At 35.1% G+C, this 17038-nt stretch overlaps 3 protein-coding genes across 4 annotated transcripts; 2 read left to right on the top strand and 1 right to left on the bottom strand.

Annotated features, from left to right (window-relative positions):
• The first annotated feature begins 745 nt into the window (after positions 1 to 745).
• On the top strand, positions 746 to 5119 carry LOC106768380 (calcium-dependent protein kinase 2). Its single transcript, XM_014653512.2, has 8 exons — positions 746 to 1478; positions 2248 to 2391; positions 2514 to 2666; positions 3071 to 3186; positions 3743 to 3910; positions 4007 to 4134; positions 4483 to 4582; positions 4654 to 5119. Exons 1-8 carry the CDS (start codon positions 746 to 748, stop codon positions 4741 to 4743), a joined length of 1632 nt encoding a protein of 543 aa, XP_014508998.1. The 3' UTR covers positions 4744 to 5119.
• Positions 5120 to 6708: 1589 nt separating this feature from the next.
• On the top strand, positions 6709 to 11523 carry LOC106766570. 2 transcript variants are annotated; one of them, XM_014651291.2, is made up of 6 exons: positions 6709 to 8178; positions 8475 to 9305; positions 9715 to 9905; positions 10013 to 10219; positions 10415 to 10475; positions 10760 to 11523. In XM_014651291.2, the coding sequence occupies exons 1-6, from the start codon at positions 7978 to 7980 to the stop codon at positions 11282 to 11284; spliced, it is 2016 nt and encodes a 671-aa protein (XP_014506777.1). In that variant the 5' UTR covers positions 6709 to 7977; the 3' UTR covers positions 11285 to 11523. The 2 variants fall into 2 exon arrangements, with proteins under 2 accessions (XP_014506777.1, XP_022639883.1); XM_022784162.1 differs by having other exon boundaries at positions 10757 to 11523.
• A 2129-nt stretch (positions 11524 to 13652) lies between these two features.
• Positions 13653 to 15556, bottom strand: LOC106769154 (peroxidase 42). Its single transcript, XM_014654651.2, has 4 exons — positions 15286 to 15556; positions 15008 to 15196; positions 14646 to 14811; positions 13653 to 14367 (listed from the first exon to the last, which is right to left on the bottom strand). Exons 1-4 carry the CDS (start codon positions 15505 to 15507, stop codon positions 13949 to 13951), a joined length of 996 nt encoding a protein of 331 aa, XP_014510137.1. The 5' UTR covers positions 15508 to 15556; the 3' UTR covers positions 13653 to 13948.
• Between the last annotated feature and the right edge of the window lie 1482 nt (positions 15557 to 17038).

Genomic DNA, 17038 nt, shown 5'->3' with positions numbered 1-17038 from the left:
AACTTTTTGAGAAAAATAGATTTTGATTTCTCATACTACCAAGTTCTAAAAATATATTTAATTATTTTAAATCATATAATCTTAAAATCAAGAACACTTTCTAGATTATTCAATTTAAAACTTTTCTTTAAGAAAAAAATTACAGATTATGTCATTCAAAGGATACTTTAAAACTATAAAGGTAGAGTGGGGATTTCGTATTTATAAAGGTGCCTAAGGAAAGTATAAGGGTACTAAAAGAGTTTCCTTAAGACCAACATGGGCTTGTTGGTACCCAATAAAAGATAGCGACCAAGATTTAATGAAGTTGACATTACTTTGAGTTTTGTTTCCTACACCCCCATTATTACTGCCTACAGCTCTATATTTACAACAAATGAATATTGTACTGTTGGTGCTTGATAGAGTGGAAATGGAGTGAGATTTGCGGGAATGATCTGTAATCAACTAAAACTAAAATCCAAATTATTTGCACCAGTTTTTCCTTTACTTCATCGAATGTCATCGTCAATCTATTTGATGCTTAATTTATGTTTAGAAAAATAAAAAATAAAAATGGTCGGATTCGAAAATATTCAATGTTTTTCACAGCATGTGTTGACAGTGTCACCATCGGTTGGACTTGGACAGTAGCTGCCTTTTATCCCTCTTTTCTACTTTCTGCCCACATCACTGTAAACTGCCTCCTTCCATCTCATTCTCTCACTCTTCTCTCAATCTTCTCCCAAATCCTTCCCAACACAAAATGGGTTGTCACGGCAGCAAGGAGAATAAATCAAACGCAGAATTCAGCTCTGCTTATGGATCAGGCACTCGCACTGGCAGTGGTAGTCAAAACACTGTTCAACCACCACCTACCACCACTGTTGCTCAGCCTCAAACATCACCTCCTCCCAAACCACAAAGACCGTCGGAACCAAAACCCAATCTTTCTCCGACCCAGAATGCGAGGGCGGTGCAGAAACCCGACACCACGATTCTGGGCAAACCCTTTGAGGATATAAAGAAGCACTACACTCTGGGGAAGGAACTGGGAAGAGGGCAATTCGGGGTAACGTATCTGTGCACGGAGAATGCCACCGGAATGACGTACGCCTGCAAGTCGATTCTGAAGAGGAAGCTGGTGTCGAAGGCGGACAGGGAGGATATGAAGAGGGAGATTCATATCATGCAGCATTTGTCTGGGCAGAACAACATTGTGGAGTTCAAGGGGGCGTACGAGGACAGGATGTCGGTCCACCTTGTAATGGAACTCTGCGCCGGCGGGGAGCTATTCGACCGGATCATCGCCCAGGGTCACTACTCCGAGAGAGCCGCCGCCTCACTCTGCCGCGCCATTGTCAACGTTGTTCACATTTGCCACTTCATGGGAGTCTTGCACCGCGATCTCAAGCCCGAAAATTTCCTGCTCTCTTCTAAGGACGACGACGCTACGCTCAAGGCTACTGATTTTGGACTCTCTGTCTTCATTGAAGAAGGTTCGCATCACTTTCACTTTCACCCCTCCTTGTTTTAGATATTCAGGAGTCAGTAAGCGGTGAACCATGATAGAAATTTTGTTCCTTTTTTCGCTTTGATGTTATTTATTTCTGATTTGTTTATTTTCTGTTTGCATTGTTGTGCTACTTCGTATGCTGAATTTCTTTTGTTCTATACTTCACTGGTGAACCATTCGGCATCAAGATTAAGTTGACTCATCAATTCATGAAAGCATTTGATAGGATAAGTTTTCAGAGTTCTATTGCCAGGTCAAACTTACATATAACGTGACCTGTGACATTTGGGAACTTTAAAGGCAAACACACTCCGCGGACTTTGAGATTTTGTTTAATATATAGATATCACCTTGATAGCTGTTGGATATCCTGTCAATGATTCTTGGATTTGGAACAGATGATTCTATACTAAGGACTTATAGGAGTGAGATTGATTCTTGATGTAGGTATCTGATCAGGACATCCATTGTAAAAATAATATTTGATTTTGTGATGTAGGTGACATTTTGTTTGGTTTTAAGCAAATTTCAGATCCGATGGTACATTGCTTTTTAATTCCTTTTCAGCAAGTGACATTGAAGTGTATCCAGAGGATTGAATAATTTTGTCATTTTCGTTACAGCTTATGTTGAATTCTGATTCCATTTGACTGCTATGGTCTTTCTAAAGGACCTACGTATTGCTACCTGATACGGCTATTACTTTCACAATTTGCATTTGATAATTCATAGTATTTTCCAATTTTTTTCAGGGAAGGTATATCATGATATGGTTGGCAGTGCTTACTATGTTGCTCCCGAGGTATTGCGTCGTAGTTATGGAAAAGAAATAGATATTTGGAGTGCAGGCGTCATATTGTATATTCTTCTCAGTGGTGTACCACCTTTTTGGGCTGGTAAGGTCTAATTGTAGTTTGACAATGTTGCATATGTATTGTTTATCGTTGAGTTTCTTATTTAAAAATGAACTATTCAGCATATAATAGGTGTGAGAATATGTTTCTATTATCTTTTGCAGAAACTGAGAAGGGAATATTTAACGCCATATTGGAAGGTGAACTTGATTTTGTAAGTGAACCATGGCCATCCATATCAGACAGCGCCAAAGATCTAGTCAGGAAGATGCTGACACAAGATCCAAAGAAGCGGATTACTTCTGCACAAGTCCTTGGTATTAGACTACCATTTCTAATTTGACTCGAGTAACCGTCACAATGCAACTAATTTGTTTAAATTAAAAGTGTTATTATTTACGTTATTATCAGTTTAGCAGTTTGCTTTTCCTCCTTTCCATTTTTGCTACAAATTTTGAGTGCTTCTACTTGCTGTCGACTTTCTCAAGTTCCGTATATATAGACAGCGAGAATAGTTTATTGTGTGTTGAACTGTAAAAGTAAGAACTAGGAAGCAAAATCCTATCCGGGGAATGTTAATAGCATACCAACAATAAATTACTATCAAAATATCATCAACTAAGTAAATTTTCTCATTAGCCATTTGAGTTGGCACTGTTTTGTCTTGTTTTTTATTTTTTCAATCTAAACCTGATTAAGATTGATGATTTTGTTTGGTAAGAACACCCGTGGATGAGAGAAGGTGGAGAGGCATCTGATAAACCAATCGATAGTGCAGTTCTTTCTAGAATGAAACAATTCAGGGCAATGAATAAGCTCAAGAAGCTTGCATTAAAGGTATGTCATCAAACTTGAATTAAGACATCTACTGTCAATGTCCATTTCTGATGGTCCTTGATAATTGTTGAGGGATGATGATTCTCTTTTGATTGCAGTTGTTATATTGCATACACAAACAAATTTAAACTTACCCATTATGGAATACGACTACAGCTACAATATTATTAAAGTACTTCTGTTTGTTCTGTATAGTATATAAGCCTCTGTTGCTTTCACCTGAAAGTAGTTACTAATGTCTTTTCAACTGGCCCTGTCAATTTTTTTCACCATGTTTAATACAACAATGTTACGGAATCAAAGACTTGTGTCTAAAACTGACATATTGTCTCTCTCTTGATTAAAGATTTGTGTTTTATAAAAATAATTTTATACTTTATACTATGTATTTGCGTTGTATGTGTGCTTCTAGGTTTCTAGATACTGCTTTTATTCTTGAAGTTATCCTCTCAAATCATTGTACGCCGTAGAGAAGCATTTTGAGTTACATAATCCAGGTTTTTTCTTTTTACTCTGTGTATTTCTCCATTACTGACATTGGTGGAAATTTCTCGAGGTTATTGCCGAAAATCTATCAGAAGAGGAGATTAAAGGTCTGAAAGCAATGTTTGCAAATATGGACACTGACAATAGTGGCACAATTACCTACGAAGAATTGAAGACTGGCTTGGCTCGAATTGGATCAACACTGTCTGAGGCTGAAGTGAAACAACTCATGGATGCTGTAAGTAGTTAGTAGTCACATATCCTTATCATGAGCATAACTAGTTGAACATTTGTGCATTCACTGTATCTTGTTCTTATGCATAATTTTTCTCAGGCTGATGTTGATGGAAATGGCTCAATTGACTATCTTGAATTCATTTCGGCTACAATGCATAGGCACAGACTTGAACGTGATGAACATCTTTACAAAGCATTCCAGTATTTTGATAAGGATAACAGTGGGTGAGTTTTACAAAACTGGTATTTTAGGTGTTTTCCATATTGCAATTTCTTTCTAACCATTTGTTTTCAGGCAACTAGATAATGTTGTGTTTAAACTCACCCATCTTTGTAGTTTTGAACTGTTTCATCCTCTGGTTTGATTCTAGTCGAGTTCTTCAACGTTGTTGACAAACTCATGATGAGAATTTGAATGTGTCTTTTAGTCTCCAGGTCCATATTAGATAGTACTTTTTATCAGTAACATTTCTCTGTTAAACTGCACTAGTTCACTCTAAGACTATCAATAGCATGAGACTTGAGGGTTACACAAGGTTGATGGATAGGAATGGTCTTTAAATTCATGTATAGGTACATTACTAGAGATGAATTGGAGACTGCTATGACCCAACATGGAATGGGTGATGAAGCAACAATAAAGGAAATAATCTCTGAGGTGGATACAGATAATGTAAGTTGGTTCTAGTTTGTTTAATGATGGTAGACCATTGATGCTGTTACTAATAATTCTCGAACTAACAGGATGGGAGAATAAACTACGAGGAATTTTGTGCAATGATGAGAAGTGGAATGCCACAGCAGGGAGGGACAGCTAATCCACTGATTGGTTGAGTAGTGACTTATTCCTGTTGGGAAAAAGCACTATCTCCGGGAATGTGACAATTCACTTCATGCATTGATGATATTTCTTTGCAATCCCAATTTATTACAAGGATCCTGTTGCGTCTGTTGGATTGCTTGTTCTGTAATTTTTATAAGTTCAGCTGTCACATTTTACAAGTGACATGGAAAACTGAATTTATATATTAGGATACTTTTGTACTATATAGAGTTATCATTTTTATGGTGGCCAAGTAACAAGTAATCAAGGGAGGGGACTATTTTCCTTGACCTTTATATTGAAGTGCAAACTTGAGCTTTTTTGGCATGATGTTCTGACAATTTAGTCTTCTGTGTTAATGCTATATTTTCTTCATTTTTATCCCTATTGATTAGAGTTATTAGAGCTGTAATAAGAGGTAAATCACCTCTTGTTTTAATGCTCCCTATGTTGTGGCCTATCTTTTCCTATTGGACATGTTTATGTCTATTACTTTATTCTAGGTAGTTTATCTCTGTTGATTAAATTAATCTCAATTACTTAAATGGTCTGAATATTGTTATTTGTATTTTGTATATTTTCATTTTTTTAATTTGACTGACAAAAAAATAATAAATAGTGGGTTAGATGGTTACTCTATACCTAACAGTAGAGATGAGTTTATGTGAGATATTTGATAAGTTAGTTGATTACATTTGAAGTTAATCGAAAAAGTTAAATTAGAACATAAATCTGAAATGGCTTGTGCTTTCGTTTCGTTATAAATTCATATATTTCTTGTATTCATCATGTTTCCAAATTTACTTTACAAGTGATCCTCTAGACATATTGGTGCTCTAGATTCAGCAGTGTCTTTTATCAAGATGATAATGTAATGGTGGCCTGCCACAACATCTAGAAGTGCGAACTTATAGTTTTGTAAGTGAAATATGTATAATACTTTTTGGCTTTTGTTTGAGAGAGGATAAAAGAAGACTTTAATTAAGACAGCTAAGGATAAACTTTAGAGAAAAAACAGTAATGTGTACATCATAAGCTCAAACATTACTACTATAAAAGTAGTGTATTAAAAAGACCAGAAGTTAGTGAAAAAATGCTAGTGAGTCCCCTGCAAACCTCAGTTTGACCTTGCTAAACTAAACAGACCCTGTGTACAAATATAAATAGGAATGTCACATCAATTAAATGAGTATTTTATAATGATTCGTATTCAGTTTTGAAATTTTGATTCTCTCCTTTAACTTAAGATTTAGGCTTTATATTAATTTTACACATTATGTTACAGTGATGTAGGTGTATCGTAACTTCTAAAATTAACCTTATGTATATATTATGTTGTATGTTAAACGTGTTCAGTACATTTTGGTTTTATCTCTCAAATGTGAAAAATTTAACTTAGTTAATGTCAGTGTACTGAGCATCTTCCAAAACAATGTGCAGTAGTACAGCTGCATTTTATGATCTGTAGCAAAAGGATTGTAGTAAACTTTAGACAGAATCAGGAAAAAGAAACTAGAAATGCAGTCATCATAAGGTTTTTGTTTCTTTCTTTTTTGTAGTTTTTAAATAATCCTGAGAAGTCAGTAGAATCGTGGGTCCGAAGTTTCACATATTTCATTTCTTGGGGTAACCTCAAAAGTAAACTGGCCACAGCTCCAAAGAATAATCAAAGGGCGTACCAATTGTTGCAAAAGGAGAAATTCCTGACGCTAATCAAGTTTGTTTAATATTAATAAGATGGTATCCAAGGTTTTATAGCTTCATATTCCCCTGACAAATATTGTATTAAGAGACAACAATTTAAGTTACTCATCCACGTGAGATTGTTTTTTATACTGCCTATTATGCACCCCACCAACTATAATATTATATATATGCACGTGTGCACCCCTTTCCTTTGTATCTGTGTGTCTGGGAAAGATAAATTATTATTATACAGTAATTATTTTACAACAAACGGAGAAATATGAGTTCAGAGAAAAAAGGCCTCTCAGAAGTTATGAAAACATCAAAGATGAGAGGCTTTTTAAAGGGTTGGCATCTTTCTGTGGCCAAAGGGTGGAAGTGGAAATGTAACATTTGACATTGTAAGTTTGAAACAGCAACGCAGTGGAGAGAGTTGAATTAAACAATAGAATAATATATGTGAATGGTGCCTCGGATGCTCCAAACTGTTAACATGGTAACAGCCTCACACCTTAAAGAAAAGACAACGCAATGCAACTGTAATTAAAACATGACTGTGAGTTGTCATGACCAGTAGCAGAGAAGATTAATGCATTGTCCATAAAAAAATGAAGCCACCAAGCTATGCATGCTGCAGATTAATTAAACCTTACCAAGCACCAAAGGTGCACATTCCCTTCTATGCGTCTCAGCTGCATATGTTTTTTTTTTTTTTTTCATTAAACTTGGTCTACTATTATCCCAAAGTTAATAACTAACTAAAAATATGTACTCATATATAGTACATGGCTTAATAATATAGAACCTTATACTTTGGACCAAGAAAAATGTCAAATCAAATGAATCCTCACAAAAGAAGACGATTAGAGAGATACACAACTTTTCTTCTAATGCAAATTTTTTAATTTAGATACATGTAATTTGCCCACCCTTTGAGCCTAAGAGGCTACAATATGATTTAAGCATCTGGGATGGTGAATTCGTGAGACAAACCTGTTAAAGATTTCGCTTTTCTGCGATCTGAAGGTAATAGCAAAAGTGTGGCTCGGAATACAATGATATAGAGAGAGAAGCGCACGTGGTGATGCTAATGCATGCCTCCCCTCTCGCTGTGCTCCTTTTCTTTTACGAAACTGAGAAATGATATTTATCAAAACTCAAAACAAAAAGGACTCCGTTCTTTCCTTGCATTGAGATCACTATCATGCCATTTGCCTCTGTCTATTGGCATTGGCTAATGAGTTTAACTTCTCTTCTTGGCCTCCACTCAGAGTGAAACCTCTTCTCTTCTTTGTGTTTCCCAATGGTCCATTTCAGAATCCATTTTCCATGCCAACAATGAACTGTTGGGAATATATATGTTTTAGCAAAAGACCTTAACTTATGCGTTCCGGTCATATTTTAGTTCTTTACATAAGCAACCCAAGTATTGTTTTACGTATCATTGCTGCTGCTGTTAGTTCTGCTTTGGAACTACAATTTTCTCTTTTACTATTATTAATCAGTGGTTTATAGGGTATTTATCTGTCACTTTACGTAATCATTTAACTTAATTCCCAATGGTACAACTCCAATCTTGTGCTACTTTAGTCAATGCCTCATCACTGTGTGCTATAGAACAAGAAGTGAGAGGAGATAGCGTCACTGTTGTTGCTGAGATTTCGGCCGAGTTGGAGAGGGAAAGGAAGAAGAATGCAGAGCTCATGGAGAGAATATCAATGCTTGAAGCTCAGTTAAGAGAAAGAAACAAAGAATATCAAGTACGGTTAATGACTAGTTTTTCTTGTTTGCAATTGTATGTTCACTTAAATAAGCACTTGCTTGTTTAAACTTAGTGTTATGTATGAAAAGGCATGTCCTAATTTGATGAACCGTCTGCGAAGGAGTGTTATATTATATCATCTAGCATATATGCTTATACGTATCTGCACATTGCATGCTGAAATCTAGTATAGTTGTATTAAATGATACATTAGAAACATTATTCATGTTCCTTGTTTGTTGAAGTTTTCATCCGTTTAATCATTAAAGGTGAAAATGTCTCCCTTGGTATCAGGAAAATCATCAGCATGCAGTTGCAAGAAGCTTGAAGAATTTCAAGAGGCAGAAGATAGAAATGGTAGATGATGAAAAAAGTAGGAATACTGTGAAAAGTGAAACGGCCTCAGAGTACAAGATTGATACTGAAGGCATTGTTCCTAAGCAGATTGATCGAGCAAAGAGCTTAGTTAATTGGATGAGCATGGACAACGTCCAAAATTTGTACGCGGAAAAATTTAAAGACTGCAACTCTGTTGCAGATTTCAATGAAACGGATAGTGATGATGCATGTGATGAAAATTTTGACGATGATATGGAAAATAGCCAAAGACATGAGGAAGTTGATGACAAAAATGAAGCCGTTAGAGCAGAAAAAGGTTACCGAGCTGATGATGTTGACGAGGAATCAAATAATACATCATGCATGGGAAATTTTTCTGGTGATCCAGCCAGTAATGTGAGACAAGAAGATCATGAAAATCAAAAGACAAGTTGCATATTAGCAGCTACATTATCCGAGAAGAGAGAAGTAAAAACACTTCAAGGGAAAGAAATTAAGGAGAGTGCAGCATTTAGAACAGAAGCTGAGGTCCCTTCCTCAGGATCCGAACGCATATCACAAAATAGAAAGCCTCTGAAGTTAGCTTTCTGCCCAAAAGAGGTGAAAAGGATGATTGAGTCTGAAGCCCTTCTAGAAAAAAATGCTCAGTCCCACACTATAAGGAAAATCATAGTTTTTGCATCACTTGCCATAAGGCATGGATGTGAGGATATGTACGAACTGGACTTCAATCATTTTAGCATTCTGAACAAAGGAGAACCATACCTGTCTCCAGAAAGCCCTGGGGTAAGAGAAATCCTTAGAATGCTATTTCTCTGATGAAATCAATTAAAGTAAGATATCACTTTTTGTGACATTGTGACTTAGTTCTGGTTTTCATTTTTGTGTCATGCTCTTTGCATGCAGCAATTTTAATGGGATTGCAACAGTTGGAGTGGGGTATTGAATTATCTACTTGTGCAAAGAATATAAAGGTTGAGAATATTAAAACTCTAAAAGATGTAATTGGTCTCTTGTACCAATTTCAGGAACTAACATTTTGCCTAAAATTTATAGTCTCGTGAAAAAGAATGTAAGCATTAGCCAAATACTAGTGGGAACCAAGTCACTGGTTTGGCAAACATTAATTTAGGCTAGAAAAGTTAAAGATATTTCTATTTTATACATGCAATGATCTATTTTTCAATCTATGTAGGAGCATGTTTTATACGAGAATCCTGGTGTTCGGAGGAAAATATTTTATCCAAATAGAGAAAACCCTGTATTATGTCCTGTTGAGATACTAGAAGAAGAGAGAGCCATGCGTCCATCGGATGCTAGCTGTCCATCATGGTTATTCTTGTGCATTAAATATGGTGGAAGGACAAGAAATCTTCCTCAAAATGAGTAAGTTTTGGAATAATAATGGTCTACTGCTACTTCCTTTTTTCATAGTACTTTCCTTTATTGGCTCTAATGAATATTTTGCTTCATTTTTTGATTGAATAATACAGATATGTGAGACAGAGGATGGGAAGAAACAAACTGAAGTCTTTCGGTCCACTCATGTGCCGAATGGCAGTGTTGGTTCATTGTCGCAGTGGAAGCTTTTTCTTCAAGGCTTTGGGCATCACACTCCTGTTTATGGCAGGATTTCCTGATTATCTAGTTCAAAAGGAAACCAAATACCGGAACTTAGACTTGCTTCAGAAATATTACAGGTCTATCTAGTTATATGCAACAAGCAATCTAACCATAAATGAAACAGCAAGATACATGTATTTCTTGTTAAAGAACAGCACAATCTTTTAGGAGCATTGCTCTAAATCAGAGGATGTAATTTAAATAGGAAAACATTTAATGTAAATCAGAATATTCTCAGAAAAAAGTACTTACCACCAACTTTTCCTTTGCAGGACTGATGAGGATGCTGAAGGAGAGGAGTTGTTTCTTCCTCATTCAATCGCATGTGACAATGTAAGAATATGAATCTCATGTAATGCACTGTTCTTTGTATGAGCACCTTCCTGTTGTTTTTCTTTCAAAATCTCAATGAACAATTTCTAAAACCAAATTGAGGGAGTAAACTCAACTATCAAATTTTATTTCTATACATGGAACACAAGTGTACAAGTTCTCATAATATAGCGGCAATTTTATCACACTTGTATTGGTTTTGGTGGCCTCAAAATAGCTTTTTGTTCTTTGTGTCACATATTTGATAGTTCTTTCAAGCTTTTTACACTGTGTTGTTCTAGCAGGGTACTCCTGAACCCCACAAATTAACCAAGAAGACACTTCCTGCAAAATCCAAAGGAAAAAAACACCCTAATGCCATCATCAAACAAAAGACCCAATCTCAACAAGAAGCACCAACAAGTTCAGCAGCTACTGAATTTGGTTTAACAGGCTATTCCTCAGCTTACACATATGCAATGGCAGCATTTCATTCAATGCCATCTCAGGTTTCTTCCCAAGACATTTCTCACATCCTAAATCCAGTTCTTGCCAATTCCATTACCAATGTCTCTGGTAATCATGGTATGCTGCCACCACAGCCAGCAAGTTCATTTGTGCCAGTGATGTATTGGCCTCCACCAAATGTATTTCTTCCTGGACCCTATACTTCCACATATGGTTATCATTCTTTTCCTGCTGCTGCAAACTATCTGTCTATCCACACACAGCCATATTTCAATCATCCAAAGTCGCTAGAAGATAGTGGAAAGAATGATTTAGTCTCTCATGAAACTAACAGTGACACTGATAGCAGCACTTCAGGCTGAGTCCTGCATTCCACAAATGATGGACACATTGTCACTATGACACACCATAGATGATGTAATTGGAATGTAATAATTTTGTAGATGCTTGGAGAGACATGATGCATAGCATAGCTTTTCTGTGCAGTTTGCAACAAAACATTACCAGCCTTAATATGTTCTTACCCTCTTCTATATTTTACTTTTTTCTGATTGCTGTACAATCAAGCAATTCTTTAATTACATCTTTCTATAAGCAAGCTTAATACTACATGTTTGTTTTAGATTAGTGTGAATATTTATTAAACCGTGCAGTAATCTTAAACACCAAGAAATTAGGAACAATAATTGCAGTCCTTTTCTCTAGAATATGCAAGACCATTGATGGGCTAAGCTTGCTTTACATAATGAAACCATAAACATGTTTTTAGAGGTATGTCATACTAATATTGTGTACTTATTTATCTCATTTCTTTTTCCATATAGTTCTCCATGTTCTTAACAATTTTTAAGTTTCTTTTGTACTATTGCAACTAAGCTTTCATTGTAGTTAAATGAACACAGTATTTTATTGTGTTTATATTTACTTGAATTAATTTGAAAAATAATTGAATAGAAAACCAAAAAAATATATAGGAAAGTTTTAGGTAGATATGATAGGATAGCTAAAAATATAGGCAGGATAAAATCAGTTAAAGGGTAAAATTTGTTTAGTTTTAACAGCAAAAAAAAACTACACTTAATAAAATGTGCCTGATTTAAGAATAAAAAAAATATAATTTAAGAATAAAAAACTTAATTACTCAACAAAAAGATAAACCGAAAATTAAAAAATTCAAATTAAGAATATTTATTTTTGTTTGAAAGAAATTCTTCAAAAAAATAATTAAAGAAACATATTTAAATATTTGACTAAATATAACTTGAAATAGTGTTTTATGTAAAATTACAGTGAAATTTAATAAAAAATCAGAGATGTAATTTTGAAAGTTGAAAGATGTTTGAAAAAAAATGAAAAGAAAAAAGTCTTTTGAGGAAAAGAAGTTTCTGAAAAACATAAATGGACATATTTTGGTTACTGATAACTTATGATCAAATGTACTATTTTACTTGTAATTCCTATCCTGGTCCACATACTCTTGTAACCTTATCCATTTCTGGGAAGACCTATTTTCTTCAATCTTGTTGTTCTGTCTGCCTCAATCAATTTCAATTTTGGTCTTAGTGTGAAACAATACTAATATTTAACAGACAAATCTCACCAGTCAATTTGCTAAGACTTACTAACAAAGACCTGTACACTTTTTCTGATATTTCAAATTTCTATTCTGTCATTTCTCATTGCTGATTGCACACAATTGCAGTTATTTGTTCTGAAACACAGAAATAAACCATCTGAACAAAGACAATTTTCTTTTTGAATACAGTTTTTAATAAATTATGGAATGATGATTTTTTACAATTTCTCTATCCAAAGTTGGACCCAATTTATGTAGTTAGAGGAGTTCTTCTGTACTTCCTACCAACCATTTATTATTTTTGTACCAGATCTACATACTGACTGCTTACTCAAATTTCTACATGAGATTAATATAAGAAAATTATTACTTACTTGTTTCTTCAGATTTATGTTTCTGATCATATTTAAAACTATTACTGTGAACAGTAATTTTCTTACAAGCCTCTGAATCCTAGACATTAATAACAATAATTTTCTAAAAGACTTTATCTTTTTACCTTTCCCAAAAGTAAAATATTTTACTTTTTATATAATGGCAATGCTAGGGTGGCTACTTTAACAAGTGGTTCATCAAAATCCATAACTTTAAACTCTTTATGACCATAGATCTTATCTAACTATGATGGACTTTTTCATATAATATATCTAAATTTATAGATTTTTTTTTATGGTGTTTGACTTTATAATTTTACTAGAATTTGGAGTCATATTTAGATTATTATTCCCAACAACATAGTAATCAAATATCATACTCTTCTATATTGATTTCTCATCAGTTTTTGTGACAGAAACATGATAAGTAGAACGTGATTTTGTTCTGGCATTTTCTCCCTTGGCAGGTCATTGCCAATGGTCATTTTCGAAGAGAACATTTATGCGTGTTCAAGAATGCTTTCTTATCTTACAAATATTGAAGTGGTTAGGTCCACTTCAACGGACCACCACTTTTGTTTTACTTCATCTTTCTTTTTGGACCAGTTATACATAGGATAGTATCTATGAGCAATTATTTTAGTATGCATATACATATGCTTGGCTTAATGTGTTTGCCAAGCTACATTCAAAATAAAAGACTATGCATTTGTTACTTGATAGATTCCTAAATTTTGCTTCATCTAGTCTCTATCATGGGGCCTATTTGAATAGGATAGATAGCAATGTAAAAACCATGATTATGTTGAAAGAAAGAACAAACTTCTGAGTGCGGATACCATAAACATGGTTGTCACTGCCATCGATGACAGCAATCACGTGCATACATTGATATCATAATTAACACAGTGAACATATCCTTCTACCCAACTTCTACTAGACTACTAAATATAACATCCTTATTGAAATAAAAATAACAACAGTGACATCCCCATGAACCTGCCGACAAGGCAACCTACTCATTTAAAATAAAACACAGCATAATAATATTTTACAGATTTCTTCCGGAAGAACTTTCAAGGCTCCTCACGGTGCTTGTTGGCAACATTGCACTGCTTTCTGATCTCTCCCTTAGTGCCAGTGAGAGGATTGTTTTCAGAGAGCAAGGTGATGGCTCTAGAAAACTCCTTGAAGAAATAGTCTTGGCTCTTGGCCATTTTCTTCACATAAGGCTTGGTCCTCTTGTCATTGGCTAGTTGGTGATCCACTATCAGCAACCCCTTGTTGTCCAATATGTTTCTGTAGTAGTTGTTGTCTAGAATCATGGGGGTGCCACGGTCGTTTCTCACATACTGCACGGCCTTGGGATCTGGAATGGCATCAGGGCACTTCTTCAGCATGTGAGGGACATGCTCAGGGTTCAGTGCAGAATCAATCTCCGGGTACAAACGGTGCACCAACTTCACACAGTGTGTTCTACCAACACTGTGTGCTCCTGTTCAACAAAATATCTCAATCATTATAACTTAAATCAGCAAGCATGTAATTTCTTTAGAATTTCATGTCTTTCGTACATCTTTATCTCTGATTCATCATACAGAGCCCACTTACATTTATATATGCATTATGAAGGGAAATTATTACATATACAGGGACCACTAAGGTCAAAAAGTCCAAATTTTGCTAAATATTTCTTATGAATGATTTGCATAATAATTTATTGTGTATGTACATTAGATGATGGATTATGGAAGGATGTAGAGTAGTGTATACCAAGCAAAGCAACCACCCCGGGAGTGTCAATTCCCATGGCACCAAACTTGTCAAGAACTGAAGAAATGGACTCATTGTGGTCTGGGAGGAACTGTTCAACCACATCAGCTCTGCTCCTTCTACCATCCCTTCTTCCAGTTTTAAGAGGGATATGGGGGCCTCCTAGCTGCAACACAATAAAAAAAATTAACTAGAAGAATAATTTCTTGCAGAACATCGAAAGCAATTGCCAAATTCTACTTCCTTCACAGTAAAAATAGAGTGATATGGTAGAATGAGTTGACAGATTTGGGATAGCATATTTATCTCTCAAAAGATGAGAAATGGAAGAAAAGAAAAAGAAAGGAGAAGGTGTTGATTACCGAAACAATGCCATCTCTGGCAGAGAGAACGAGTATATCAGCACAGGAAACAACTCCCGGGCACTCCCTTTCCACAGCTTCTTTGATGGTCTCAATGTACCTGAAATTCCTCAAACCGAAGCTTCTGTCTGTCTCCTTCTCAGACAAGGTCCTTCTTGTGGAGTCCAGCAACAGTGAAGCATCACAGCTCTAACAAAAAAGAAAAAGGCGTAAAAAGCTTAAGAAGATGAAACTCGCAAAGAAAAAAGAAAAAAGAAAAGGCAAGATTAATGAATGACCTGAACAGCACAGTCATGGAAGATGTTTCGGAGCCAAGAGAAAGCAGTGTTCTTGTGGCGCTTGTAGAGAAGCTTGACTTGTTCTTTGATGATGTCTTCAGCCTGAGGACAAGTTTCCTTGTAGAAGTTCATCACAAGGCCATTATCTTCAGCAAGAGAAGGACTCAGTGACACTGCTGAAAAGGATAACACAGCCAAAAGGATCAGAGACTTGGGAGCCATTCTCACTAACTCACTCACTCACTCACTCACTCTCCTGCTTACACTCTTCTCTGGCCCTCTGCTTAAATAAACACATATAATCAAAATTCATATTTCACATTACTATTTCTTTTTTCATTTTTCATTACTAAATTAATTAATTCATTAATTACGGAGCATGTGCCTATGCTACGTAATCCACTCGTTGGACTTTGTGACACGCCGTTGCTTTCATGCATCATTCAATTGTTGTCGTGTTTTTTTTTTTTTTACTGAGAGATTAATAATAAAAAACCTATTATTATTATTTGTGAATTTAACATTATATAAAAAATGTTTGGAACAAACTCATGCCACGTGTGGAGCAGAGATACAAGGGGCATCTTTGACCTTTCCCTCTCATTCTCAAGATTCAATTTCTTCTCTCTTCCATAATAGTGTAAGGATTATTTTACCAACTAATAATCCATTTTGGGAGACCCTTATTGAAAGCAGTCAAGCTAATTTATTTTCTCAACATTAATTAATTGGATATTAGTTAGATGCGTTACTCGTTTCGAGATAATGTCTACCACCAAGGACACTTATTTTGTAATCCCAATTATATCCAATCACCCAACTATTAATTAGGACGACGTTGACACTTATGTCCGTCTTAGTAAAAGTTTATTCAAAAATATTATAAATAAATAAAGATTTTAAGACGACCATTATTTATGTAATATATAATATTCCATGAAAATTATTACAAATTTTATTATTTATTTCTCTTAATTCACACAATTTTATTCTTTATTTCTTTCTATTTTCAACTGCTAAGAGAGAATTTCATTGGATTATTAGATGGGCGATGGCTGAGTGGGACCATCAGAGCCTCTACCACCGACAGTCAGTAATAATGGATGGACCTGTCTTTTCTTTTTTTATCATATCCTCATTCAAACATCTAAATCTAATCTAAGTATAAATGTACTTCACTCCATGCATCAACCCTTTGCTTCCTTAGCGTCGCAAACATTTATTTTAAGAGTAAAGTGAAAAATTAAATTACAGTTTAGAAAAAAAAAATTATTTTTATTTATCCATGCCATACAATTTGGCAACGCCTTCATCCATGTTTTACCCCAACTATCATTAACGTCTTCAAGGTATCAATGTCTTTTTTCACTCAGAAAGTCAGAAATTGACATTCTCAGGTATCTCTTGTAGCAAAGAAATATTTCCACTATCAGAACAAACGACAAGATTTTGTTGCCATATCATTATCGAGAGAGCATTATATCATTCTCTGTATTAAACACTACCTTAGCAGGGTTGGGGAAGGAATAAAGTTATGCCTCGTTTGCTGATTTAAAAGACAAGCAATAAGAGATTAAGTAAGCTTCGGGTTCATTATAAATGTGGAATTTTAGTTCTTAAAAACCAGAATAGCATCAAATGCTTGTCAAAGAAAATGATCCTAACCAGAAAATGATTAACGTTCGGCCTTAAACTAAGTTTCGGGATTTCCACTTCCCACCCATCAAGGAGAATTCTGATTATTACAACATTT

This window comes from Vigna radiata, chromosome 7, assembly GCF_000741045.1.
Source record: "Vigna radiata var. radiata cultivar VC1973A chromosome 7, Vradiata_ver6, whole genome shotgun sequence".
NCBI lineage: Eukaryota > Viridiplantae > Streptophyta > Magnoliopsida > Fabales > Fabaceae > Vigna > Vigna radiata.
The sequence above is the reverse complement of the archived record's forward strand: the minus strand, read 5'-3'. Positions and strand labels throughout refer to the sequence as shown.

Bases quoted from the DNA above. Each gene is read 5' to 3' on its own strand.
- LOC106766570 (XM_022784162.1), top strand. From the start codon at position 7,978: ATGGTACAACTCCAATCTTGTGCTACTTTAGTCAATGCCTCATCACTG. The intron at 9,306-9,714 runs GTAAGAGAAATC...CAATCTATGTAG, and splicing joins TGTCTCCAGAAAGCCCTGGG to GAGCATGTTTTATACGAGAA. The intron at 10,220-10,414 runs GTCTATCTAGTT...TTTCCTTTGCAG, and splicing joins TTGCTTCAGAAATATTACAG to GACTGATGAGGATGCTGAAG.
- LOC106769154 (XM_014654651.2), bottom strand. From the start codon at position 15,507: ATGGCTCCCAAGTCTCTGATCCTTTTGGCTGTGTTATCCTTTTCAGCA. The intron at 15,197-15,285 runs GTCATTCATTAA...CTTTTTTGTTAG, and splicing joins TCCATGACTGTGCTGTTCAG to AGCTGTGATGCTTCACTGTT. The intron at 14,812-15,007 runs GTAATCAACACC...ATTGTGTTGCAG, and splicing joins CCAGAGATGGCATTGTTTCG to CTAGGAGGCCCCCATATCCC.
- LOC106768380 (XM_014653512.2), top strand. From the start codon at position 746: ATGGGTTGTCACGGCAGCAAGGAGAATAAATCAAACGCAGAATTCAGC. The intron at 3,187-3,742 runs GTATGTCATCAA...AAATTTCTCGAG, and splicing joins TCAAGAAGCTTGCATTAAAG to GTTATTGCCGAAAATCTATC. The intron at 3,911-4,006 runs GTAAGTAGTTAG...AATTTTTCTCAG, and splicing joins TGAAACAACTCATGGATGCT to GCTGATGTTGATGGAAATGG.